Source organism: Oryza brachyantha, chromosome 7 (assembly GCF_000231095.2).
Source record: "Oryza brachyantha chromosome 7, ObraRS2, whole genome shotgun sequence".
Lineage (NCBI taxonomy): Eukaryota > Viridiplantae > Streptophyta > Magnoliopsida > Poales > Poaceae > Oryza > Oryza brachyantha.
In genome coordinates, this window is record NC_023169.2 from 16,943,549 (window position 1) to 16,970,387 (window position 26,839).

A 26,839-nucleotide genomic window follows, 5' to 3' on the forward strand; every position below is an offset into this window, starting at 1 on the left:
TGTGCATGGACTAAATTTGCATGAATTTTCGCGTGACCAACGACAGGTGGAGCTACCAAAGAATAATGTCCTAATGAAGAGATTCTCATTGAGGTGGTTATAATGATCATAGGATACTTGCTACAGTGGAGAAAAGCAAGCCAGTTCTAGCCTAATATGTCAAGAAGAATAAGCTTTAAAAATGGAACAAGATCTTAAACACATGTTGGATCAATCGCCGGTTGGCATTCCTACATTGTCAAACAGCATCATGGACTCCAAGTCCTAGAGAAAAAGAATCATGCATGCATGGGCTCATATCCATGGCATTGCTTCATTGTAATTCTCACATCCATTTTATCTCTGGATTTCTTACTTCCAAATCCGCCAAAATACACTTCAATTGATTAACATTAAAGACCAAAACCGCTCCAAGGTTTACTCTCACTTTACCAGTTACTCTCTTCGTTCCATATTACAAGACTTTGTCTAGATTTATCCATTCACCAATATATGTGTCTAAATTTATTAACACACAAATAAATCTAGACAAAGACAGAAAATGTTATAATATGGAACAGAAAGAATACAATAGAATAATATTACGGAATTGTAAGGTGCTACAACCATCATTGCCCATTTATATAGATTTTGCCAATCATACAGTAATACTCAATTGTTAGAGTTTCACATGATAATATCAAAGTATTCGTTAGATATGCCTTACATCTTTCAGTTCTTTCACTGCAAACATGCTATAGAAATGAACAATGGTAAAGCCTGGTCCTATGTCTGCATGACAGAAGGCAGGCACCATATGTCGTATGCAAGGTAAGGTAGCAATCAGAAAAAGAGTTGCACGAAAAAGCTGTGCAATTCACTAAACATCTCTGGGTTCAGCATTCGCGGAGCCCAAAATGATCAGCTCTCTTTAAGCCCAGTTAAAGTTGCTTCTTAGTTCCTGGTCTATACACGGTTTATAGCTTCAATTCCTTAACACAGAAGTTGAGCTTCAAAAGGGTCAGAAAACAGAGAATTTCTGAAATGCACCCAAGGGTCCAAGCTGTTTGCCAGTAAACCACTTAGCCCTAAACTGTCTGCACTATTCAAAAGTCTTGAGCAAGATGCTCCAAGCTCTGGCTCGCCAGTGGATTCAGGCTGAAAGCAAGCAGATGATGATAGACAAGAATCAGATTATCTTCTCAAAATCGAGGAAAAAATAGCATCTTAAATATATCAATTTGTTTGTTAGAGGCCCTAGTGAATACCACTGATATGTCTGGTGTCACATTGTTGTTGCACAAGAGTGGTATATGAGGAGGGCTTGGTTCCTCTTCCCTAACTTCAGCAGAGCATTGCTGCAGAGACAAGCTGATAAGCATCAGATGTTCACATAGTATCTTTGGCCAGAAGGAAAATTAGAGCAAGTGAATAGCAGCTATTGAGCTACCTGGTCAACATCTGTGACAAATTCTGGAATTGTGCTGAGGATAGATGAGGTAATAGCACTACAATGGCTAGGAGCTGAACCGAATGTCCTAGCTGAAGTTTGATTGTGCAAAGGAAATGCCTGACAAGTTTCTTCGACATCCCAAAGGGATGGATTTGACATCTTTGGTTGGTTACTTGCTCGTTGGCAACCAATCAGAGAAGCAATATCAGCGTCGAATGAATCAAAATTAATAGGGATCTCTGAGAAACTAGTAATATTTTGTGAAAGTATTTGCTTGCTGTCTTGTAAAGGTGCAGCTTCAGATAACAATGCTCCAAAGCTTGTATCAGATATGCAGTCAATCCATGAAAGCGGTGTTACCTCGCTTTGATTACCCTGTTTTAGGAAGCATGTAAAGAATGTCAGGTCGCAGGTGTAAATATTATTCATGATGTTGAAAAAAATACTTAACGTATAATACTCACCACAATGTTTACTGCATTGTCCACATCAAACGGTGCAGCAAAGTTACTCGGGAACTCACTGAAATGAACTGTCTCCTGATCTCTGAGAACAGGATCCAAAGGCTTATCGCAAATGATCTGGTCTACAGAGTACTCTGGTTCTAAAATCGGTTCAATGCTTTGTTGCTCAAAATCAGGACCAAACCAACCATATCTGAATAAACAAGAAAGAACAATCTTTAGCCAGAAGATCTACATACAACTACAACTTGCATGGATGCAAACAGAAGTGGTGGTGGGGGGGGGGGGGGGGGGGGGGGACTGAACCTTAAGCGAAATGTCGAAGGGCTGCCAACAGCAACATGCACATCAGCAGCAGTGCAAAAATCACTATGAGTCCATTTTCCACTGCCAGATATGTTATCCAGTTTAGCATCATAAGGAAATAGCATGAGTTCGCCTCTTGCACACTGAGAATGGCCCCATTTTGTGTTCAGATGCTGCACGACTGAGGATATCCTCTTTCGTGGAGCCAAAATCAATTCCAGGTAAGGATTGCGTTTTTCCTGCCACATTATAAACAAGACACTTAGTATGGAACATGTAGAATATTGTAATATTGTATTTAATAAATGTATGGAATTCTTGCGAAAACTTAGGTGCTCACCTGCTGCAGAACCTTTTGAATTGCCTCATTTATTGGGAATAATTGAAGCTTGATCTTTCCAGAATGATTTGGTTGCGGAGCAGAGAAATTCTTAGAATCACAGAATTGTGCTTCCATAATAGTACCACCCTTAAGTGGCATTTGATTTTCAGTGTACAATTGAGACGAGGAGATACCAGGTCTTCTGCTCTTTACGTTAGCATGGCCTGAAAAGTTGTACTCTTGTTAGAGGACAATTTGATTCATAGTACACATGTGACATATGGACAATGAACTAATAGGATCATGCAAATCTAGGATCACGCAAATGTTTCAGTTGTGTTGTAGAAGAAAGCATTTATTTTTCTATTTGAAACTTTGTTTGATTATAAGTACAGCAGGTAAACCATACCACGTGTATAGGAAAAATGGGGACAAGGTTTCTACACATCACCTGATGATTTGCTGATATATTTGCCAGGTTTCAGGCTTTGCATCTTACTACAGCCTAGTTTTTCCTTTGCTCCTGTATCATTTGCTTTACAATGCACTTGAGGAGGTTTCATGCTTTTGTGCTATTCAGAACCAAACAGGAATCCGGTGCAGTATTGACTTCCGCCGAAGAAATGTTAACTCTTCACCTGTAGATAGTATGAAAACAATTAGCTTGCTCCACTGCTTTTGTTTGAAAAAGGAAGTTTGTGTCGTTCACACCCTCGGAAGAACAAGAGCTATTTTACTAAGAAAGAACAGAACACTACTCTCTTTGTTTCATATTTTAAATCATTCTGGGTTTGTTCTAAGTCAATCTTCTTCAAGTTTGACCAAGTTCATAAAAAAGATATGCTAACATTTACAACACCAAATTAGTTTCACTATATCCATAATTGAATATATTTTTATATTGTATTCCTTTTAGGTTGATAATATTGCTAAAATTTTCTAGGAACTTGATCAAAATTAAATACGTCTAATTTAGGATAAAACTAAAGTGACTTATAATATGAAATGGATGGAGTAACATATAAAAACAAAATCAAAACGTCCGAGAACAACATTTATCTGAATTATAAATTCTGTACATCACATTGAAGCATCAGCATATTGGAAAACCTACTGATATATTGTGGTTGGAAAAGAGGTCCTTTTTTTCCATCACCAAGATCAAAGGTCGGTATTTAACAAAAACTAAGATAACTTTTTTGAGATCCATTAATCTACTGTATAGTATTAAAAATATATAATCTCTTACACAGTTCTATGAACCAAAAAAAAAATCATAACAAGATTTGATGGATATAGTATCTGCTACAGAGTTGGACCAATTCCTTGTGTGTTTAAGACCAAGTGAACGCAAATGTCGATTCCCTCCAGAAAAAAAAACTAAATGCTAATTTTCTCGAGTCGCTAGCTAAACCTAATCCCCAAGTCATACCGTGGCGCATTTTCTCACATCAACACAAGCATTACTCGTAAACCATACCTGAGCCCGAAACCCTAGATGCCGCAGACGCAGGCGGCCGTTCGGCACCCCACGATCCCGAGTACCAGTGCTGCGTAGAAGACGACGTGGGGAATGGCGGATCCCGACAATGCCGCCGAGGGATGCCACCGGAATGCTCGAGATCCCCCCGCGGATTCAGGCGGCAGGCGGCGGCGCTGCGAGGAGGCGAGCGCGGGAGGAGGAGCGGCGGCGGCAGCGGCGAGAGCCGAGAGGCGACGGAAACTTTTGCGTGGGAAGAATTTGAAACCACCGGCTTCGCTTGGCGCCACAGCCCCACTCCTCCCGCCCACTTAAATACGCGATACTCCTCCAAAAAAATATTTCCCGCGTATTGGAACGCGTATTGGGCCTGGAAGTGCGTGGTGGGCCTTTTTTCTGCATGGTGGGCCTTTCGCGGCCCATTTGATCCTGGCCCAACGGCAGCCGCAGGAGACCAGCTCGCCGCCGCCGCAAGCCTGTCGCGGCCGTCGCCTCGCCGGCGGCCAGCCACCAGCGAAGGAAAGACGGGAGGGAGGCGGCCGCCGGAGGCGGCGAGGCCCAGCGAATGACGGCGGCAGAACTACTGCTACCCGATGCATGAAGCATGGATGCATCTGGTCGGAGACGGCCGGCGAGCAGCAGGTAGCAGCAGAGTGCAGAGGAGTACGCAAGCGGAGGCAGAAGCTGCGATGGCACGCATCCGACACGTGGGCGATTGCATGTCGCACACTCCACTGCGGCTGCTCCAGCAGCAGAGGCAGAGCCATCAGCCATGGAGCAGCTCGCTCACTGTGCAGTCCATGTGCATGGACGACAGCTGCAAGGAAGAGATATGCTGCTGCTAGATCGACTTGATGGTTCATGTCAATGCCTGTGCCCCCTGCCTGCATGCTGCTGTTCGTAAGGCTCATCTACTTTTTTTTTCTAATAAAAAACCAAACGTTATATCCATAAATAAAAAATTAATTTATAAATAAAATTTATATATGTGTTTTTATAAATCTAAAAGTAAGGGTGAAAAATAAACTAATTAAAAAAACTCTAAAATTGTTTTTAAATATAAGGTTAAAATTTTAAATTTTAGCTTATAAGCAAGTGTGAAGAGACATGGATGCATTTTTCCCTTTTGTCTTTTTTCCAAGAAACAACCAAAACAAAACCTTACCGATCTACACATCCAATGGGGAGCGTTTTCAGAGTACATGTATCTCCTCGATCACAACTCCAAATCTCCAACGATAGCCTGAAGATTACAGCCGACAGAGACACTCTCCTTATCTGAAAATGAGGAGGCATTAAACAGACGGCAACACATTAGTAACACAATAATTCAGCTGAAATTATTCCTGCTGCTAAACTGCAGTGCTTGCTGTGCCTATCATCAACCATCAATCCTTTGCCTTTGTCTTCAAGGGCACTGGGCAATGTCACCACTCTGAAGAAGATCGAAAGGGGAAGAAGGTAAACGGCATGAGAAGGAAGGAAGGAATTGGATGCAGATCATGCTGCTTTCATGGACCACACCCATGCGTTTTTTTGCCGTAGAGTTGCAGTGATCTCATCTCTCTCAGCGGCCAGCTACCACAAGAAACAGCGACTAATCCAATCGATCCTAGGTACTCTGCTTTGCTTCTTACGCCTGCAATGCAAGCTGGAGTAGCTAGGCTACTTAATTTAATTACTCCAGTTGGTCTAACCCCAGCGCCAAATTAACCAACTCCCTGAACGAATGAACGGTTACTGACAGAGAGATCCAGACAAATCGTGATCGCTGTCGGATACATCAATTTAATTAGTTACAGCTGACGAGTCATTGAATAGTAATAATAAATAGTTTATATGTGTATTATTAGTTGCTTAAAATCATTAAGGCGGGGTGATAGATTAGGATTAAAACACTCTCGAATTCAACTCTAAATTTAGGTTATAAAGTTTACTTTTTTGATGTTACTAATAAGCCAACAAACAAATAACAATAATTTAGTAAATTATGTGGATGGATTTTGTTGCGTCAAATGTTGACAAAAGAGTAAAATATATAATCGGTCTTTAAACTTAAACTTAGACAACGTGTCATCTAGATTCATAAACTTCTAAAATATATCTATCGATCTCTAACCATGATCGGTCAAAGTATATATAATATATGCACTAACGTGGTTTCTGAAGATGGCGAAATTTTCGAGCTTATGCCTCTCTACAACAACATGTTCCCAAATTGATTCATGTTGATCGTAGATGATGATGACTAAGATAGTTGAGTGCCATTTGAGAGAGATGAGAGTCAAATTTAGAGCATTCTATAGAGAAGGACATGTTAATACAAAATCCTCACCATTATAGATGGAAGCAGTTTTTTAGCATATGAGTGTATGTACACCTATTGCTCTGTATGTCATCTAAATAGTCATAAAAAATTATGAAAAAATTTAACAATATAGTTTAATATGAGTTATATCACTCCACCAACGTACAAGTTTAAATTCAACTTCTACAAGTTGTAGCAAAAATAACAAAAACAATTATGAATATGCGCATACTTAATTTCTGTTTTTTTTTGCTATAACTTGTAGAAGTTAGATTTCAATTTGCATGTTTATTGAGTGATATATATCATATTAATCTATCTTCTTAATTTTTTTTCATATTTTTTTGATAGATAACATGCAAACACACGGATATACCTACACCCGTGTGCTAAAAACTGTTTCCCATTGTAGATAGCTACACCAGCACCAAGCTACATGTTTACAATTTAAACTTTGATGACATATTGAACTAATATTATGATGCTAAATATGTATTTTTTATAAGCTCATAACCTATGTGATATCCCGATCCATGCTCAAAGACTGACAATATATTACACTCTTAGTAAAATTATTAGACTAATCTCTCCTTCCTACAATAAATCTAAAGATAAATTTATTTTAGAACAGGGAAGTAACTTAAGTAGCGGGTCAATGTAAATTTACGGATTTTATTGCACTGCAATTAAGAAGATTAACAAACTCACGGTTTCTGTTTTACTGCATTTTGCAGGTCAGGTAGCGGTAAAAAGGTAAAAAAAAAAAAAGCCATCGTTGTTCAAGTGCATGGAACCTGGCCATGGCGTTTTTATGACGAGTCATTCGCTGGTGCATCGGCTTTGTTTGCTCCTGCTGGGAGCATCGCCATTGCTGGGCCGCAACAAGTCAAGCCAAGGCAGGACAGGGCATTTACCAGTGAGGCTAGAGCCAGCAGCAGCTAGGTGCAGCAGGAGGAGGAAATGCTTCTTCACTTACCCGTCAATGTCGATGTCTCCCTCTCTCTCTCTCTATGTCATGCCTTCCTCTATAAATATTTGTCCTAAATATTTAACACCATTAACTTTTTAATACACGTTTAATCATTTGTCTTATTTAAAAATTTATATAATTACTAATTATTTTTATATCATTTTTTATTGTTAAGAATATTTTTATACATATATATAACTTTGCATATTTTATAAAAAAAATTAAATAAGACGAATTGTCAAACATGTATAAAAAATTAACGGATAGAGTATTTATCTATCTGCATCCCGGCAATGAGCAACCAAAACCAAGCCAGCCGCTTTGTGTACTCCGGACAGTTTTGCTTTGTGCTGCTATTAGTGTACCTGCCATGGCCCAAATCGAGCCAGAAACAAATCATGCGCTGTAAAATGGGAGTACTGGTGCTGGACAATTGCAGCTGTGACTCTTGCTTTCAGAATGGTTTTGCCAGGTTACCGAAGCTCAGATAGAATTTCGCAGGATGGATGCAGACTCAGGAGCAATTTAGTGTACTCCCATCAAGATGAAAAAATTACTTACATGCTGCATATGATGAAAAATAGGGTTCATGGAGAGTCTGAGAGAGAGAGAGTAGAGGAGAATTCAATACAGAGGAGGAAGGGGAGGATAGATCAACATCAGATGATCAGAGCAGAGAGCATCGAATCCAACTGAAACATGTCAATTCTTTATATATCCCATTTATTTATTCAGCACCCAGGTTTTAAAAACCACCCCCAAAACCCAGGCAGAAAATATACTAAAAAGAATAAAATAAAAACGAAAACAAAACAAAATTAAATTAAATTAATTTTTTTAAAAAACTCCTCCTAATTCCCACCCATTCTTCTTCTTCTTTTTTCCCGTTTCCGCCTCCTTTATACCTCCCCCTCTCTCTCCTCTTCTCTCCATTTCTCCCTCCTGAATCTCACGTCGTCTTCCTCCACCCTCCCTCCCACCCCGCCTCGCCACGCCGAAGCTTCCACCCGCTCGCTCGCTCGCCGCCGCCGGGGCGGAGGAGCCCCGCACGCCGCCGTAGCCTTGGCCGGGGCCCGTCCCCGGGAGGATCCCACCGCGGTGAGCTCCCCACTCAGATCTGGCGCATTCCGCCGTGCCGGTTTTTTTTTCTCTCTCATTATTTTTTGCTGTTTCGCAATTCTGATCCGAGGAGCGTCCCTTTCCCCGAGTGGCGCGGAGCCGGATGCTCGCTTGCTCTCCGCGGTGGCGGCTGGGCGATGATGCCAGTGGACGCGCTCCTCCTAAATTTAGCGCGGGTTTGGTGGTTTTTTTGGGGGGGGTTTTCGGTTCCTGCATTCTCGGCGCGCGCGCGGGAATTTTCCCCCCTGCTCCCCGAGCTAGCTGGCTGTGCCGCGCCGCTTCGTGCCATGGGGGACTAGTGGAATTTCCGGTGCGTGCGGCTTGCATTGCATGAGGCTGGGCGCGGTGTCCAAGTTGCTGGTTACGGGTAGTGTGTTTTGGGCGTTGACGACTCTGGCTGGAGGTGATCGGAAATCTCGAGGGTATCTGGCGATTACTGTTGGTGTGGTGAGTTTGATCATGGGCCGCCCCTCGTTGCAACAGTGATCGGTTTTAGCTGGAGAGTGCACGTGGGAGGAGTCGCTTTGAACTTAAGCTGTCTATGATCCAAGTAGTTGTCCCGTTACAAGTAGATGAGTAGCTTCAGTATTGGATTTTGGAGAACTGTACAGAGATCAGTTCGTACTGTTGATTTGCCGGAAGCCCGGAACAGAGGATCAGATCAATCTGTTGCCTGCAGCTTTGCATAGGCTTTGCCATATGTTTCGGTTCATGTTTCGATGTAGATGTCTAGCTGGTGACTAATCATGGAACGTTCATACTTAAAAGCAAGTATCTAATCCATGTTATGAAAGCATAATCCAGTGGCCAACGATTTCTACTTTCTTTCTCTGCTTCTTCCTATGCTGGCCTCGAAAGGAGGTTTCTCTTACAGCCCTGTTGCAACTTGGTTTTATTTCTTCACCAGTTGTCTTAAAAGTTTATAGTTTACCACTGCTGTTCTTGTCTTTTTAGGAAACATCCACCTTACAGAATTTGCCTGATAATGTGTACATTTTAGTTATCACGCAACTAGATATCCTTTCAAGCAAACACGTAAGACTTTTCCCATTGACATTTCTAATTGCTTTCTTCAAGAGCTGATCAATGAGAGGAGACACTATTAACTGTCCAGTGGAGATATCAAGATGATGTCGACACTACACATCTAGGCAGTTCATTTCCTTGTTGGGTACACTACTAAGAAAGATGTTTTGCTAAAGGGAAGTCTGCTCAAAGCAACACTGTATAATTCCTCGGTAGTTGCTTTAAGTGCATAGCATTATCTGTCTGGAAACATACTGTACTTTTGTTTACAAAAGAAAAAAAGAAAGAAAGATTGCAATGCTCTTATTCAGAATTGGCCTGTTCATGCATTCCAGATATGAAATTCTTTTCCCAGCACTCTTATTACAGGTTGTTGGTTTACTTCCTGATCATTCCAGATGATTCCTGACGCATTTGATACACGATTCTCTTGTTGGATGCATAATGTCTTGTTGCCAGGTGTGCCAGCAAACTGTATATATACTAGTAGTAACATCTGGAGCTTAGCAGGTGAAAACGAACAATTTCTACATTATGAAATCTTGACACTTGAATAAAACTTTTGGTTAAGCAACAACTGCTGAACCCTTTATAATCCCAATTTAACTTTTAGTTTGTGATTCTTTGGTCTTATTCAAGCCATTCTATATATATGGTTTGATATGTTCTTATGATATAAAAATCATCTATCTTTTCATTCACTCATGTCAGTGTCTCACTCTACAGATTTGATAGGCGCAATCTTGTGAAGCATCAGAGGACAGTTTGCATCAATAAAGTTGTTTCACAATGGCCTATGATGGAGATGAGGAACAGAGCCAAGATTATCTTTTCAAGATTGTTCTACTTGGTGACTCTTCTGTCGGCAAATCAAATTTGCTGGCAAGATTCGCAAGAAACGAGTTCTATCCAAACTCTAAATCTACTATTGGAGTGGAGTTCCAGACACAGAAGTTGGTAATTGATGGCAAGGAAATTAAAGCTCAGATATGGGATACTGCTGGACAAGAGCGCTTCAGAGCAGTCACATCTGCCTACTACAGAGGAGCTGTTGGAGCTCTACTGGTTTATGATATTAGCAGGCGTCAGACTTTTGATAGTGTTGGTCGATGGCTGAATGAACTGCACAGTAAGAGCCAACATTTCACTTAATTTATTTGGTATTAAGTGCATCCATTTCAAAGCTTTTGCTTCACCAGTTCATAGTAGTTGATAAATGTGCTTTGGTGCTACATATTCCAAATCACTTGGATTGACTGACAGATTACTTGGTTTATGTTCATGGTAGTTTATTTTATAGTTGACCACATCTTTGTTTGACTCTCAACTATGGCAGCTCATTCTGATATGAATGTCGTCACAATTCTTGTCGGCAACAAGACTGATCTCAAGCATGCACGTGAGGTGAGCACTGCGGAAGGCAAAGCTCTGGCCGAGGCCCAGGGCCTCTTCTTCATGGAGACCTCAGCCTTGGACTCATCAAATGTCACAGAAGCTTTTCAAACTGTAGTCAAGGAGATATACAGTATATTAAGCAGGAAGGTATTCCAATCTCAAGAGCAGAAGAGAAGCGAGCAGTCATTGAGCAATGGGAAACCTGTGATGCTGCAGAGCGACTCCAACGGACCAACCAGCGGTGGAAGGTGGTGTTGTTCTTCATAGAGCCTGTAAGACACCCTTCCTTTTATCTCTTCACTAAGCTTGCTCTATATCCACTCTTCTGGCATCAATCCTACACCGTGTTACCTTATTCGACATAGCTTTCTGATGATCATCAAATGCAGAGATCCATTGACTTATCCCAAATCTTTGTAACGATGAATCAGGACCTGACGACAGAGCCCCTGTGGAATGCCATAGGATTGGGAGACACATCTGTCCATGTACTGCTGCATTAGTGGAAAAAAAAAAAACAGAGTGGTTGCCCCACCTTCTCTAGAGGTAAGCTGGCTGAGGTTGGTTGTATGAAAAAGGCGTGTGTGCTTTCCATCAGAGGAAAAATCTCAATGTATAGTTCGATTGATCCCCTTTCTGAGGTATTGGGTATACGTGATTTTGTAAAGGAAAAGTGTGACCAACTGACTGTTGTGTCATTCTCTACATCATTCTAGCCTTAGATATCTGCACGGCTCCTGTCTCTTGATACGGTCATGCTGGTATCTCTTGTGTTCTTCAGCTCGGTAGCTCTCAATACCTTATATGCATCTAGTGCAGCAAAACTGGACCTTTTCGGAACGCACAAAGAAAGCAGAAATTTGACAGTTTTTAGTTCAATTTTTCTAATTTTCCAACAAAAATCCTTCAAACCGAAGAGAACATGCATGCTACAAAATATTTAAATATCATGCTAGGCAAGTAGGCATGCAACCAAAGCAGTTTATTGATTGCCAGGGACCACTGCCCACAGCAACTGTCACTCTTTGACACATTATCAGGGCAGACTTGATCGTTTTTTACTAGCCCAACCTTATTGGAATTAGGCGATTTTCCATTTTGTTCATGAAACCGACACAAGACAGTTGCCAAATTCTAGTGATTTTTTTCTTTGCAAAATCTCAAAACAAAGACAGTTCGTGTGCAATTGTGCCCTTCAAAGAAAAAAATCAACACAAAACCAACCAACGGTACTGTCTCAATTCCCCATCATCTATCATGGATAAAGCAGCAGCTGAGAAAGCAGCACAGGACACACATCTGCATGGTGTATCATATCACATTATCACCATATTCAGGTACAGTGCAGTCCACATCAAATGATGAGGACATTATTATAGATATCATCGTCATTGTTTGTAGGAGCACCATCATCTTCACCGAATCATTGTAGCTCAATAACGATTGAAAGCAACCGCGAAAGCCGACTGAATGAGAACCTTACCTGAAAGCTGAAACACCCAAGGACAACGTACTAATCATAAGTGTAGAGTGTCACTGCTCCAATACTGCATCCCCCTCAAATCTCTCATGAACCCAGCAACAGGACTGGCACTGAACACAGGTCACACACACAAGCACGGCCTATGTATGGAGACAATTCATGTTGGATACTCACTCAGTCCCAAAATAAAAAAAAATTCAACTTCCGATTACTAATTTAGACAACTAAGTGTCCAGTTTCATCGTAGAAGTTTCTTTTGGATGGAGCAAGTAGTGTCCTTGCATTCAGATGGTAATCTGATAGGGCATTGCAAACATTTAGCATTATGAATGAGATTTCAGTAGTACCTGAATATCTTTTTCTTCTTTTCTACCTTAAAATTTTTGAAATGTTGCGAAATATTACATCATGATGCTAAAGGAATATTGCATAAAGCCATAAAGGCGAAGTTACAAGACTAGGATTAGTTTAGCAAAGGATGGATTGACATCCACGAGACGTTTGAGCACTGAAATGAGATCATGAACTCATCATCTCGCGCTATAATTATACTAATACCTTAGGTCACTCGTCACGCCTGCCTGTTCTTCCACAGCATGCCCTGGAAATTACAGAGTGAAATCTGATGTCAGGGGCTTGAAAATGGGATTTTTTTTTTCATTGAGGAATACTGCAAGAAACAAACATGTTGGAATATTGCAGTGCGATCCTGTTTGGAAAATTGGAATTGCATCTGGTGATCATTTTTACAACTAAAACTGTAAACTTTAAGAATGTAAGATTGGCAGTAAGAAACAGTCAAACAGTACTATCAGGCATAGCAAAGGTTACCATGACAAGCTGTGCATCAAGCAGACGCTGAATTCCCCCCCTTGCACTCACCATCCTTCAAGTTCAAGGCGTCCTCTGCATGATCAACGGCGGCAATGCAAATCTCCTCTTCCTCGGGATTATCTGCAACGAGAACGAAATCCTCATCGGGCTGGTTCGCGACGAGAACGAAGTCCTCCTCCAGATCGTCGTGCTCCGACTCCGATCCGTCGGGGTCGGGGCCCGGCTCATCGCCCTCCTCGAGCAGCTTGGCGACATCAGGGTCGATGGCATTATCGACCCGTGTCACCTCCACCGCCGCGGTCGTCGCGGCGGCCTCGTCGGAGGCGATCCGAACCCGACTCGCGTCGTAGGCCTGAAGCCGCAGAAGAGGGATTAGATGCCGACGAGGATGAGATGGCGCGGCGGGTTCAGATGGAACGGGAGCGGACCTTGACGTCCAAGGGCGGGCCGAAGTGCGCGCGGGCGTGGCGGCGGCGGCGGCTGGGGAGGAAGGCGGCGGAGGCGCCGCCGCCGGAGGAGGAGAGGGAGGGGCGGAGCTCCCGGAGGTGGGGGAGGTAGTCGTAGCCGTCGTCGGGGAGGCCGAGCTCCAGGATCTCGCGGCGGACGTGCTCGGGGAGGGGCCCGGTCTCAGAAGAAGAAGGCGCTTCGTCATCGACCTCCCCCGCGGCGCCGTCGTCGTCGGCGAAGCCCGGGACGGAGTAGGGGTTGTCGTCGACGCGTACGAAGACGCGGTCGGAGGCGTCGGCGGCGCCGGGGCGAGGGCAGAGGCGGAACGTGGCGAAGTTGCGGGGCTTCCGGTTGCGTCCCCGGCCCATGGCGGCGGCGGCGGCGGGAGAGATCGAGATCAACGAGTGGTTGGCTGCCGCCGTTGCTTCCGGTGGAAGAAGTGGAAAGTGGGTGGAGGAAATCGCGGAGACGAGGGTCGCGTCGTCTCGTCTCGGCCTTGTTGGCCCACGCAACGGGCCGGGCCGAAATGAAGCTTTCGGGGAGGCCCAATTCAATGTGCACTTTTTCCTTTTCCTTTTCATTTTTTAAAACAACCTGCAAAGTCATCTGATTTCCTTGAAAAAAATATATTTAAAATACGACTATATGTATGAAAGAGTTTCTCATCACAAATCAAGTGACGCATTTTCCATGTTAGATCCTAAGATTTTACTCCCTTCAGTCAAAAATATTTTTCGTTTAGGATAAGATTTGGTCAAAATTCTAAAATTTCAATAAACAATTATTTCTTAAATGCTTAGTTTAAATACAAGACAAAGCCATCACATGGGAAGAAAAGGAAATCACAAATGAGGCCATTCTTATTGATTCATTCACATCAGCAGTTCAATACTCCATGAGGACAGATCCATTCAATCACAGGCACAACTGCACAACACAAATCACCAGCAAACCTCACATCGGATCATTTTCACCGTCTCCCTTTTACTCCCTTGATTTGCAGTAATTAAGCTGTACTAAGTGGCATGAAAAAACCATCCACCGATGCCCAAGAGAGGAAAATGGAGCGTGCGTGCATGGATGCCGTGACATGCATGGACGTCGGCTGCCACAGCTCAGGCGAGCACGGTGGCCTCCACGGCGGCGGACCGGAGGTCGACGGCCCGGACGTGCTCGCCGGCGTCCCACAGCTCCGGCAGCGCCTCCTTGATGTTGTGGATGCTCTCCAGCGCCACGTCCGCTCCGGCCACCGCCGCCGAGCTCCCCACCTGCAGTAATTTGTTTCACCGATCAGTCTCTGACCCAAGATTATTCCGGTGATAGATTCTGATTGCTCGTTCACTCGATGAGGGCTTACGATGACGGTGTGGAAGCCGGCGGCTTTCCCGGCGGCGATGTTGCGTGGGCTGTCATCGAAGAACACCTGCATGATCAAAAATTCAGTTTCAGAGTTTCAGTTGCAGCAAACTTTCAGGCTTGCAGTAATGCGGCAAACGTTCAAGTCAAGATGAAATGTTTCTTGGTTGCTCACCGTCTTGTTGGCGTCGAGTTTTGCGATCTCGATGACGGCTTCCATGGATTCCAGAGACGGCTTGCACAGGATCCTCTTGTGGTGGTGAGAAGCCGAGCTGTCAGAACCAGGGCTGCTGCTGCCTCCGTCGGTGTTGTCAGATTCCTCTTCAACGTGTTCTTCAGGAGATGACGGGTTCAGAGTCTCGAAGCATATGATCCCTTCGAAGCAGTCCTCCAGCCCAAGCTTCTTCAGAACCGTCGCGGCATGCGCCTTGTCAGAGTTGGTGAAGATCTGCAGTGATGGGCATATAAATTTCAGGCCTAATTAATTTTATCACGAAGAAACAGCAGAATGCAAATTAATTGCAAGTGATTTCTCTTGCTGACATGATCGAATTTTTGATGCTGGAAAAACAACTTACAATCTTCCTCTGTGGCAGTGAAAGCAGCAGTTGCCTCAAGATCGGGTCAGGCTTCAGTTTTTCATATGGCAATGCGCCATGAACACAAGCGTGGAAATCATCGTAGTCGAGATCATAACCCAAGACCTATCAAATTAATGAAAATTTGAGAAGCCTAAATGGTATGCTAAAATTATGAAACAATTAATGTGCAATACGTGCTAGGACATGAGTAACTCTTCGATACATTTTACTAGTAGAAAAAAAGTTATTTTTATACTTTATTAATTACTTGATTAGTAGTATTTTATAATTTTATTTTTTTAATAAAGATTACAATAAAAAGGACGATATTACTCCTTCAAATTTCTACTACATCTAATATTGGTAGTATAATTTAATCACAGTTATTCGATAAAAATAGACCAATGGTATGGATTAAATTATATTAACGGTAAAATACACCAGAGTCAACCCCGCTAGGACATACCTTCAGACCAGCCATTGTCGTTCCATATTCCCTGTACAAATCTAGGCACATCTTGGGAACAAGGGTCTCTTCAATCTGAAGCTTGTTCAGCATGTAGTCTGCAATTTACAGAGACCACTTAAATGAACAAACAATTTTTACAGCCTGGTAACTTTAGAGGAATGTAAGTGTGGGTACTTAATTACCTTCTATGTTCTTGCGGCAAGCTAAGTTGATTCCTAAGCTCAGTGGGTAGAGAGTATCATCCATGTCTGCATATGTGCAAAATTTTCAGACAACCAGAAAGTTAGTGGAATGAAACTTCCATGCCTGATAATTAGTAGGGTGGAAATTTGTCAGGTAAGCAACTTACCAAATAGCAAACAATCAAATTTGGCTCCAGCAGTGTAGGCTTCCATCTTGACAGGTTTGCTAGAATCTGCAATAAATTAACTGTGATCACAACCTTAAATCGTCGGAAATGTACCATTTTCAAATAAAAACTATAGAAAAATTAGTGTCCTCTTATTCAATATTATTGTATTCAGTTTTGAGCACATTTCTTGGGAATTATAGATTCTGTGTTACTATTATCTACTGAAAGTCAAAGGTTGGTATAGTAACACCATGGTCATGGGTCAGTCACATATAAACTAGTGACCAGTACAAAGGGAAAATTTTAGTAAACTATCAGATTGTTTCTGAAAATAGCTGAAAACTCATGAGGTGTGAACAAGGGAAATACAGGCTTGCAACAAAATGAAGAATTAAGCGAGGGAAAACACAATTTATGCCCAGCGAAAATAATTTCAATTACCCAGCGAAAACACAATTTATGCAAAGGATTCGGCGAATTTTGGAAGAGGAAAAGGCGATCAAAACTGAAGCTTTTCACAGAGATCAGTAACGAAACTGTTTTGAAGGCTGTCCATGAATAATTAGACCAAGAAACATCACACCAAATCACGCAATCTGAAACTAGAGAGTGATCGGAGAGGTTCAAACCCTTTAATTGGTTGCCAAAGAAACACCGAAAACAATCAAACTAAACCAAAAACAAACTAGACCACTATCATCTGCTTACAAACCACTAACGATCTGGGAAATGAAATGGAGGAAGAACACTGAAAACAGCAGCAGCAGAAGAGAGAACAACGCAAAGAAAAAGAGAACGCAAATGGGCATGGTACCTAGATGCTAAACGGAAGCACAATGCCCTGGCTTGATGCCATCTCCCCTAGCTGGCCTGCCCTATTTATACCGATCGTTCTGCTCATTGGAAGATGACACATGGTATAGCGACAGCAATGGTTGTCTGAAACAAGCACATCTCATTCTCCTCCACCACACAAATTAACCTGCTAAATTATTCAGGTTTTCTTTCTTGCTTTATTATCTTCGGGGGATTAGCTGCTTTAGCTGTCATTTTTCCATCAAGAAAACACCAGGAGTGCCATCCTACTCAGGCCACCTTTCGTGTGATTCATAAGGTTTGCAAGATTTGTCCAAGTTGAAAGACAGCTTTAGCTTGGATGCAACCGACCTGGTTGATAATTGGACATGGGTGATGTGGCCAGCCTTGCCGTGATTGCAACGTGTAGTAATTAAGGTGATTAGCACGTGATACGCGGTGACTAGTGATTAATTTGTTGGAGTCACCCTGGCCGGAACTCATTGAAAAGGGGGATTTGCTTCGGTCCAACAAAAAGTATCTCGAGATATTGGTACCTCACGTTACCAAATCGTTTCCGATCGTTAGATCTAACAGTGCAATACTACTCAGCTAGATCCAATAGTGGAAAACGATTTAATATCTCGAGATACTTTTATTGGACCGGAGCAAATCTCTTAAAAAGAACATGTGAATAGAAAACATTTTTACACCTAGCTGAAATGCACTTACGTGTATATTGTCGAATAGTTTTACATTGGAAACTAAGAGTGAATTGCATGAACTTAAAATTAGGGGAAAAATCCATCACTAGCTTTAAATGTAGGAAAAATCCATCATCTCGGGTGTAGCGAGAATTTGTTAGGCTATTAGGGAAATTAAGAGGGTCTCCCTCACCAATTCTATAAGCTGCTACGCAAACATGTGACTAGATTTCAATCTACACGTCAAGAAAAAGAATAACAAATTTTATTTACGTTAAGTAATACTATTCGTTGTCTGATTTTAGTAGTATTTTTGTTCTCCAGTTGTTGATTGGATCTAGTTTGTGTATTGATTTAATATACCCTAATCAATGGTACTATTATTTTTAATTTTTTATAATATATTTATATCGCATGCAAATAATGAGTGTGGTTATACCTCGGTGTAAAAGATCATTGTCCGGTGTGTGAATTAATGCGAAGTGTTGGTAGTAAAGTGTGTACAGTGAACCGTGAAAAATAACATCGCTTTCGTTCCGTATCTGTGCTGTTGATGTGCCGTGCTGATCTGTTCAAGCTCAAGAGCTAACTGTTTTCGGTGTCAAAGTAAAAAAAAGCTCACTGTTTTCAGTGTCAAGAGACAAAAAGCTCACCGTTTTCAGTGTCGTTTTTGTGCGTGCCTATTGCAGAGCAAAAGAAAAGCTGGGCTTTAAGTGGGTTCTTGCACGCATGAGCTCCATTTAGTATTGAGGAAAAACGAGAGAGAGAGTCCGCATTGCACGAATTCTTTTAACACCGTTAAAAAGTTTCTCAAGATATCATATTTTTCAGTACAAAAATTTATTATCTTGAGGTACCAGAATTTTACGTTAAAATTTTCGGTACCTCGGTAGTTTCAGGATAGTTAAAAAGCCCGCTATTGTATACATTTGTTTGTCGTGAGGGTTGTTCTGTGCGTATTGTGTTGAAACAAAAATTAAAAAAAAATCTATGCTGTAATCCTCTCTTGTGACCTAATTGCTTTTACTTTGATGTGCACCTCTTGATTTATTTTGGCTGGGATAATTTGAGGCCCCCCTAGAGCATTCATACCCATGTACATGCTAGTCCTATTCATTGAGAAAGTAGGGATCCAAATTCTACCTAGATTCGAGAAATTAATTAGTCACAAATCCTTCCAACTCCCCTTTTTCTAACCGTGATATGATTGTCCTCATCACAATACGATTAGAGTTACCTAATTGACAATTTGACGTAACAAAAACAGTATCGTGATCACTGAAAGACCGAATGCCCGTTCATCTGGCTTTCACTCCTCGTTCATGCGTTTGCATTGCATCGAGGCATTCCTTTTTTTTTTTCAGTACGATGCCGGAGCGTCAGTGGAGATGAGCAGCCTGTCCACTGACCAAGTGACGATGGCTTTAATTAGGCTGGCATATCATCCGGACTGAGCTCTTTTTCCAGAAAAAAGTATTTTTTTTACCCGATCTCTCTATTTAACCTGATATACGTAGCATTTTTCTTTGAACGGGAAACTTAGCCTAAGTAAAAAACTTAGCATCTTAAATAACTCAATCTGAAATTCGCTCCTATAGAAATTTAAACTCAAGACCTTGAAAACTACTCAGACCTCTGTAACCACTAGGCTACGTGCCCTTTTACTCGAGACTAAGCTCATATATACACATATATGATATATCCTAACTAACCCAGCTGCACAGAAGCGAAGGGAAACCAAATTGCGCCTGCCATTTCGCTCGCAATGGGGGAGACATGCCATGAGCTTGGCCGTTGGCGTTCGATCTGGACAAAGCGTGGAGTGTTCGTCCTCTCTCTTCCTTGGGTTCATTCCTAGCTAGACAAAGCACCAGGAAAAGCCAGAGTGCATTGCTGATGCATACCAACCTGTCCGTCACTCATGCTGCACCTGCATCTGCATCTGTCTGACGAATCCGGCACGCAACTGGAGCTGATTCAGAGCTTTTTTTTGCCGTCATCTTCAGTTCAGAGAGCACAGTTCACAGCTGGTGTTGTTGTTGTTCTTGGTTTTCAGAGTTTCAGAGGGCTGATCGATGAGAACAATTTGATTTGGTTTGGTGCTAGCTTCTTTTTGCTAAAACAATCAGTCTGACGAACTGACACGATCGAGGAGAAGAAATGAAATTGCTTGTGTTTTTTTGGGGCATCGAATTTGTGCAGTTTTGTGAGGGACGGATGAAAGGGAAAGCAGTGGCGTAGAGAAAAGCAGAATTAGGTCACCCTAAAGGCTTTGGCTTTTGGAAAAGGAATAATTAAGAAGTGGAATAGAAACATCATCCCTATAAGGCTACGATTATATTCATCTTATGCCTACGAAATTTTTTAGGATCTGATTGTGCATTCGTGCTAAGCTTGAATTGGGATCAGAACAATAATATGACACTGAAGATTTTGCAGATGTAGGCAATATTGTCGAGTTGTCAAAGTTAAGAAAAGGACAAATAAATATCTTTTATGTTGCATTAAGGCACAAGATGTGGCTGTAGTTTAGTGGTGAGAATTCCACGTTGTGGCCGTGGAGACCTGGGCTCGAATCCCAGCAGCCACACATTTGATTCTTTTTTTTATTTATTCTCCTTTGGAGAAGTTTCTGGGCCTTTTTTTTTTCCCTTATCCTCCAAAGGAAACGTCTCTGGGCCTATTTTAGTTGGGCCGAACTTTTTCTAATTTTCTTCTATTTTATTTTATTTTCCAATGGAGACGTTTCTGGGCCTAATTAAGTTGGGCTGGCGTTATGGCTCAAGATAAAATTGCAATGGGCCTCTATTTTATTTTCCATTGGACATTTCTGGGCCTAATTGCAAAAGGCCCATGCGAGTCACCACGCTGTACTCGCTTTAAGCCTGCAATGCAAACAGATCAACGCACTTAGTACTACCGAGGCTGTGCGATAAAGACTTTTTGATTTTTATGTAGAAACTTCTAGTATAAATGGTGAAATTTAATCGCTATAAAGTTAAAAAATACTTGATAAAGATAAGATGATAAATTTTTATATAAATATTTTTATAACTTTTTATCGTTTAGCAGTTCAAAAAGCATATATATATATATATATATATCCGAAGGAAAAAAAAAAACTGTGAATAAGCCGCCAAAGGAACACACACCAGGCGGATGAATCCGGTCCCCATGAGCAGCACACTTGGCCGAGACCACGGGTCCACGAGGTGGCGCCGGCCTTGCTGACTCCATTTCCTTTGCTTTGCTGTTCTGTTCATATGGATGATAGATTCAGAATCTAGATTCGTTGAACTTCTCAGACAGCCAAACATGAGCCCAGTCTTCCCGGTCTCCGTTTTTCTTTAGCACAAGATTCAGTGAATACATAAGATGTCTCACTCTATCCAAATTCATCCACAAATCAATAAATATATAATATATATTTAAAGTAAATCTATTTTTTTTGCTTGCCCTTATGGCAGGCAGGTCACTTGTTCAGAATAGGAGTAAATTTATCTGAAGCAGCAGCTGCAGAACAACTCTGCCTCCATGTGCCCCGCCCCTCCATCCGCAAGCCGTGACCCCGTCTCCGTACCTACTACGGCACTCGCGTACTCTACTCCTCGTGCTCCCCGCCATTCTTGTACGGACCACTGTATAATACCACTCGTAGTCGTAGGAGTTGCCACTGTGCTCTGTCAGGCACTGACTGAGTATAGTACACTACACTAATACTGTAACTTTTGCAAACAAGGATTTGTGTTGTGATTGTACATTTGTACTGGTGTGTGAGTGTGTGATTAGGCAATTTGATGGGCCGCTAAACAAGGCTCATAGATCCACCTAACCCTGTCATAGATTCACCATGCATTGTCCCATTCATGAATCAAACAGGTTCCAATGGATCAGTCTCTGTGTCGCATTAACTTTTATCTGAACCCACAGGAGTCCTATGCGTGCATAGGAGATTAGGAGTATGCATCAATCAACCAGCAATATGGTCCGACGAAACTAATCTCGATCAAGTACACTGGTTATCTGCGCTTGCAGTCGATCCAAATCGACTCTTCCTCTGAATTTATACTAGTGTTATTACCAGATGTACTACAGTACAGTACAGTGCATCTGAAAGAACTGAAATGATTCAGGTATGGTTTTGTCTCCGTGATGAGGCCAATGAGCTCCAAGAGCAGCAGGAGCATTTCGCGGTGGTTCTTCACTGTGTCGGTGAGCGACCAATTTAATTGTTCCACCGTTCACTGCACTGAAATCAAATGCAGCCAGCACATGGCGACTGTCCAAGAACACTGAATTCTTCAGAGATTGTTTTATTTTTTTCGCTTTTTCAGTAATGATCCAATACTATACATGATTGCATTGTGATTAATAATGTCAACGGGAGATGATTGAGCGTTGCTTTATGCGTTTCCTTGATGCTTAAGATTGCTCTACGGCGGTGTCAATGCAGAGGCATAATTAGGGTGGGGCATTCATCCAATCTAATTCTTTAGCAGCTAAAAATCGCTCCTTTTTTGAGAGGGATGGATAGCGCAGAGCTTTTCGCTGTGCTGGAATCACGGGGCCAAATGTGATTCGCATCATTTCGTTATCAGATCGCCTTCGCCATCTACTAGTATGTTGGATTAAATCTGGTCGCTGCTTGATTAGCGGCAGCCATAATATTTTTCTTGGCCTTGTTGACCGGAGTCTACTGTCCACCGATCTGATCTGCTTTCATGACAGCTTGATCGTTGCTGAAAGAACACCAGATTTTGCCCATGCTGGTGCCTGTCATGATTAAACTCCTAGACAAAGGTTTTTCTTAATCGGCATTACTCTCTCCGTCTCTAAAGTATTCACTCTTTTCGTATCTGTCTGTCTACAAAATTATAACATTGATTGTATTTTCAGGCCAGAGTATATAGTAATTATCCTTTTTTTTGCCACCGAATCAATCACCCTCGTCTTTTCGTTTCTAATTATACTTATAAACCAAAATTTAAGTTTTCAACCTTAGATTTGAAGTTGATTTTAATGTTTTTTATCGTAGTTTATTTTTCATACTCGGTTTTTAGATCACATAAAGTACACATAAATATTTTACTTATAAATTAGTTTTTGTTTATAAATATATCTTTTGATATTTTCTCTAAAAATGTCAAACAATTACCCCAATAGTATTCCGTCATTTTCTCCATCTTCATTTTTCTCTGCACATTAATGGATATACTTGCTCCGTTTAATGTTATAATGTATTTTAGTTTTCTATATTCGTATATGAAACCCCATATATATATATAAATATATATATAAATAGTATCAAAAGGAATAAAAAAGCCAGAATATTTTATATATAATTAGTATCAAAAGGAATAAAAAAGTTGAGCTGGGAGAATCAGATGAAGCTGTAGTACCAGTACAATAGTACAGGTACAGTACATCGAGGGGACGTGCTGGATGGCTGAAAAGTTGGTCGTGTTTCGTTTTCCAGCCGTGGAGCGAAGCGAGCGCTATTAGAGCGAGTATAATAGCAAGCTATAAACTGGTTATATACTTATATAAAGGATATATATTTATATAGAGGATATATGTTTATGTAGAGGAAAGAGAGGATGAGAGAGTGTAAGTAGACTATAAGCTTGTAGCTAGTTTAGGCACAGAAATCAAAAAACTCTGTGAGAGTGACATGTAGGTCCTATATTAATGATGAAAAACTAACTGGTATATGGGTGCGTTAAAAAAAACTATAAAAAGTCTTATATCCAATTTGTTGGCTATATTATTAGCCTTGCTCTTGCTCTTATACGTACATACATTAATTACTCTCACCAGTGAGTGATTAATTTGATAATATCCTTTGACTAGTGGTCCTCTCCGCATTATATGGAGATGATTACGTGTACCGGCATAGTTTTATTTGTGTATGTGGACGTGATAGCATGAGTGTTTAAAACTACTACTATAACTTATGTATGATATTTAATAATAATTGTAGCAGCGGCAGCAGCAGTAATAATAATAACATAATGCATTTTCATCCAAAATTTGCCATGCTCTCTTCATCAAAAACAAATTATCATTTTGGTTACAACTTTTATCACAAAACAAATGATTATTTTAAGATTAAGAAAAAAAGAAACAGATTAAGGCCATGTTTGGTTCTTTCTATGACTAAAAATTCATCTCTGGACTAAAATCTTTAGTCCATGCTATTTGGTTTGAGGGACTGAAAGAGAATAAAAGTAGTTATTTTTTAAATCACAAATCAGCAGCAGCAATCACTCCTCAGCAGCAGCAGCAAACGCTAAGCAGCACTGCAGCAGCAGCACGCTACGGCCCCGTGCGTGGCCGGCGGCTTCCTCCGGTGTGGCCGGCGGCGTCCTCCTCCGGCCGTGGACGGCGGTGCCCTCCGACGTGGGCTGCGGCGGCGACGTCCCCGTGCGCTCCGGCGTCCCGTGCGTTGGCGTCGCCTGCCTCCTGCGTGCGCGTGAGATTGGTGGTTACGTGAGGACAAAAGAAGGAAAATTAGTCCCAATAAGTTCCTCCTAAAGAGACTAATAGCCTAATATAATTGGAATTAGATGCGTACCATTATAATTTTAACGGATTAGAAAAATGCCATTACAATTCAACAAATTATAAGGATGCCATTACAAATTGCATGAAATTTGCTGGACGCCGCCGCATACGCCGGCCAGCCGTTTGTAGTCGATCTGGGTGTACTGTATTTTGTTAATGGCCAAAATGCCCCCATCCGCGACGTCTCATGTCTCCAACGCCAACCGATGGTTCGAGTTCCTCGGGGCGGCCTTCGCCGCGGTGTCGGAGCTGCTGTCCCGGTGGAGGCGCCGGTGGGAGTGGCGGCAGGATGAGGCGCCGACGGAGCGGAGGCAGCTCAAGTGGAAGCGGGAGGATGCCAAGATGAAGCAACTCCACTACTGCATGCTCCAGCTGCCGGATCTCATCAGCCATGCCAAGTGGTTCAGCTTCGTCAAGGGCGACAAGGAGGTGGCCAGGCTCCTCCTCAAGCTCAAGGGTTGTGTCTACGACGCCTACAACCTCCTCGACGAGTTCAATCGCCATCACCGCTAGCTCCAACCGGCGCCGAACACGGCGACGGAGCTGGAGCAGCCGTTGTGGGAGGAGGGTGGTTTCTTGCAGGGCATCGCCGACGGTGACACGGTGAGGGAGATCCTGCACGATCTCAACTGCCTCAGGAACACGCTTGGGGTCGTCCTCGACCGCTGCGCCCGCTCCGAGCCGCTGCGTCAGATCGGCAAGCTGCTGAGGTCGGCCATGAGCTGCTTTTATAACAAATCTAAGGTACGTGGCCTGGAGAGTGAGGTGCTCAAGCTACTGGAGGTGAAGATGTGCTCTGGACGGGAGCACAAGAGGCGAATCGAAGGAGAAGCTGCTTCAGCTCGCAAGAGGACCAGGACGAACAACGGTCTCCCTTCTGCATCAACCAGATCATCTTGCATCAACCAAGAATATGAATATGAATCTGAGAATGTAAATGTGGTGGACATTTCTAGTATTGGTGGTGTTGGAAAGACTACTTTGGCTCGGCGCCGTCGTCGTGGTCGTCACCCTCACCGCCGGCTTAGTGAAAGGGAGGTGCGAGCGGTCTGGTTGGCCTTGCTCCCTCGGTCCGATCCGACCAGTTTAGCCAGCCACGCACGCAGGGGCAGATTCGTCATCAACAAATTTTTTTTGTCAAATCTAGTCAACAAACGGCTGGCCGGCGTATGCGGTGGCGTCCAGCAAGTTTTATGCAATTTGTAATGGCATCCTTGCGATTTGTTGAATTGTAATGGTATTTTTCTAATCCGGTAAAATTGTAATGGAACGCATCTAATTAACCCGATATAATTTTAGTCCCTTCTAGTCTCCTTGTTTGGATTTTTAGGGACTAAAAGAGACCTCTAACCAAACATGGCCTAATAACATGCACAATGATCATACATGTTTTTATCATCAAAGGTAACTAGATAAGAACACACATGTCATTTAATAAGACTACTAATTTATCTGAAATTGACTAAAAATAATATGACTTTTCAGAGTAATACTCTTACAGTGTCTTATTTTTTTAATATAGTTTTACCGTAACCACACTCAGTCATGTATCCCAATTACGCCGGTCACCCCTTAATTAACGAGATGCATTACAACGCCTTTTTCCCTTTGATATTAGTCTCTTAAAACACTTATAATTTGAGATGGGCGTAAGTGAATTTCCATCCATTTTTATGCTTTTTAAGTGAGCAATTGTTCATTTTTAAGAATGCTTTCGCTCTACTTTGTTTTCTGAGCAAGTTCCTGTATTCCGTTCTATTCCTCACAATTGACCATGGAAAGGTGGATAATCATTTAGAGCAAGTTCAATAGTATAGCCAACTACTGGATCTAATTCATCTATAATCAACTTATAAAACATATATTATCGTGTCTCATATGTCATACACACATTATGTTTTGAAGTCTGTGCTACAGCTGGCTATAATTCTATTAATAAAACCTTTTCTCTATTTTAAGGACATTTGATATGACAGGGACTAAAAATCAAGGGGATCCAAACATCCCTTAGGTCACAGCTAAAAAAGGGTTCAAGCAGTTGCATGTGGCATCTATGCCTCTATGAAACGTTGGCGATCACTAATGTCCAAACAAGTTCTTATGCACAACATGTGGTCTGGTCTGGGAGCCTTCCCCAGACAAAATGTTGCTCTTGTACCGCCGTTAACCGTTTCTTTCTTTGGTCTTATTAACCTCTTAATTAAGAAGCAAGTACTCATGCAACGGTAGCAGCCACCGGTATCAAGGGTGAATTAATCACCTCTACTAAACCGGCATTAATACACAAAGAAATATTCCTACTCCTACAGACGGAAAAACTGTTAGCATTGCCGATCACCACCTAGGCAGGTAGGGTTGGCAACATCTGTACTGTTTTTTCCTTCTGTCTATAAATTGTAACCAAGATTTACATTTCAGAACCTAATTTAGAG

General features: G+C 42.0%; 3 protein-coding genes, 1 non-coding gene and 1 pseudogene across 5 annotated transcripts; 2 read left to right on the top strand and 3 right to left on the bottom strand.

The window, feature by feature from the left end:
* Nucleotides 1-604: 604 nt before the first annotated feature.
* On the bottom strand, nt 605-3,087 carry LOC102701465 (annotated as a pseudogene).
* A 5,129-nt stretch (nt 3,088-8,216) lies between these two features.
* On the top strand, nt 8,217-11,553 carry LOC102701742 (ras-related protein RABA5a). 2 transcript variants are annotated; one of them, XM_006657941.2, is made up of 4 exons: nt 8,217-8,380; nt 10,154-10,556; nt 10,764-11,094; nt 11,254-11,553. In XM_006657941.2, exons 2-3 carry the CDS (start codon nt 10,217-10,219, stop codon nt 11,087-11,089), a joined length of 666 nt encoding a protein of 221 aa, XP_006658004.1. In that variant the 5' UTR covers nt 8,217-8,380; nt 10,154-10,216; the 3' UTR covers nt 11,090-11,094; nt 11,254-11,553. The 2 variants fall into 2 exon arrangements, with proteins under 2 accessions (XP_006658004.1, XP_040382389.1); XM_040526455.1 differs by lacking the exon at nt 8,217-8,380 and adding an exon at nt 9,533-9,886.
* A 583-nt stretch (nt 11,554-12,136) lies between these two features.
* LOC107304570 lies at nt 12,137-14,237 on the bottom strand. Its single transcript, XM_040526362.1, has 3 exons — nt 13,568-14,237; nt 13,137-13,491; nt 12,137-12,906 (listed from the first exon to the last, which is right to left on the bottom strand). Exons 1-2 carry the CDS (start codon nt 14,165-14,167, stop codon nt 13,153-13,155), a joined length of 939 nt encoding a protein of 312 aa, XP_040382296.1. The 5' UTR covers nt 14,168-14,237; the 3' UTR covers nt 12,137-12,906; nt 13,137-13,152.
* A 187-nt stretch (nt 14,238-14,424) lies between these two features.
* Nucleotides 14,425-17,239, bottom strand: LOC102702024 (phosphate metabolism protein 8-like). The gene is made up of 8 exons (XM_040526363.1): nt 17,159-17,239; nt 16,342-16,407; nt 16,175-16,240; nt 15,990-16,087; nt 15,521-15,646; nt 15,118-15,390; nt 14,944-15,009; nt 14,425-14,854 (listed from the first exon to the last, which is right to left on the bottom strand). The coding sequence occupies exons 2-8, from the start codon at nt 16,385-16,387 to the stop codon at nt 14,702-14,704; spliced, it is 828 nt and encodes a 275-aa protein (XP_040382297.1). The 5' UTR covers nt 16,388-16,407; nt 17,159-17,239; the 3' UTR covers nt 14,425-14,701.
* A 3,122-nt stretch (nt 17,240-20,361) lies between these two features.
* On the top strand, nt 20,362-20,433 carry TRNAH-GUG. The gene has a single exon. It is a non-coding gene; the product is annotated as a tRNA-His (tRNA).
* The last annotated feature ends 6,406 nt before the right edge of the window (nt 20,434-26,839 follow it).

What these genes read in the sequence shown, in the direction of transcription:
- LOC107304570 (XM_040526362.1), bottom strand. Translation starts at nt 14,167, where the DNA reads ATGAAAAGGAAAAGGAAAAAGTGCACATTGAATTGGGCCTCCCCGAAA. An exon ending in GCCCGCCCTTGGACGTCAAG is followed by an intron (nt 13,492 to 13,567) that starts GTCCGCTCCCGT and finishes CTGCGGCTTCAG; the next exon opens with GCCTACGACGCGAGTCGGGT.
- LOC102701742 (XM_006657941.2), top strand. Translation starts at nt 10,217, where the DNA reads ATGGCCTATGATGGAGATGAGGAACAGAGCCAAGATTATCTTTTCAAG. An exon ending in ATGGCTGAATGAACTGCACA is followed by an intron (nt 10,557 to 10,763) that starts GTAAGAGCCAAC and finishes CAACTATGGCAG; the next exon opens with CTCATTCTGATATGAATGTC.
- LOC102702024 (XM_040526363.1), bottom strand. Translation starts at nt 16,387, where the DNA reads ATGGAAGCCTACACTGCTGGAGCCAAATTTGATTGTTTGCTATTTG. An exon ending in CGACAATGGCTGGTCTGAAG is followed by an intron (nt 15,647 to 15,989) that starts GTATGTCCTAGC and finishes TTAATTTGATAG; the next exon opens with GTCTTGGGTTATGATCTCGA. An exon ending in CCGGCTTCCACACCGTCATC is followed by an intron (nt 14,855 to 14,943) that starts GTAAGCCCTCAT and finishes AAATTACTGCAG; the next exon opens with GTGGGGAGCTCGGCGGCGGT.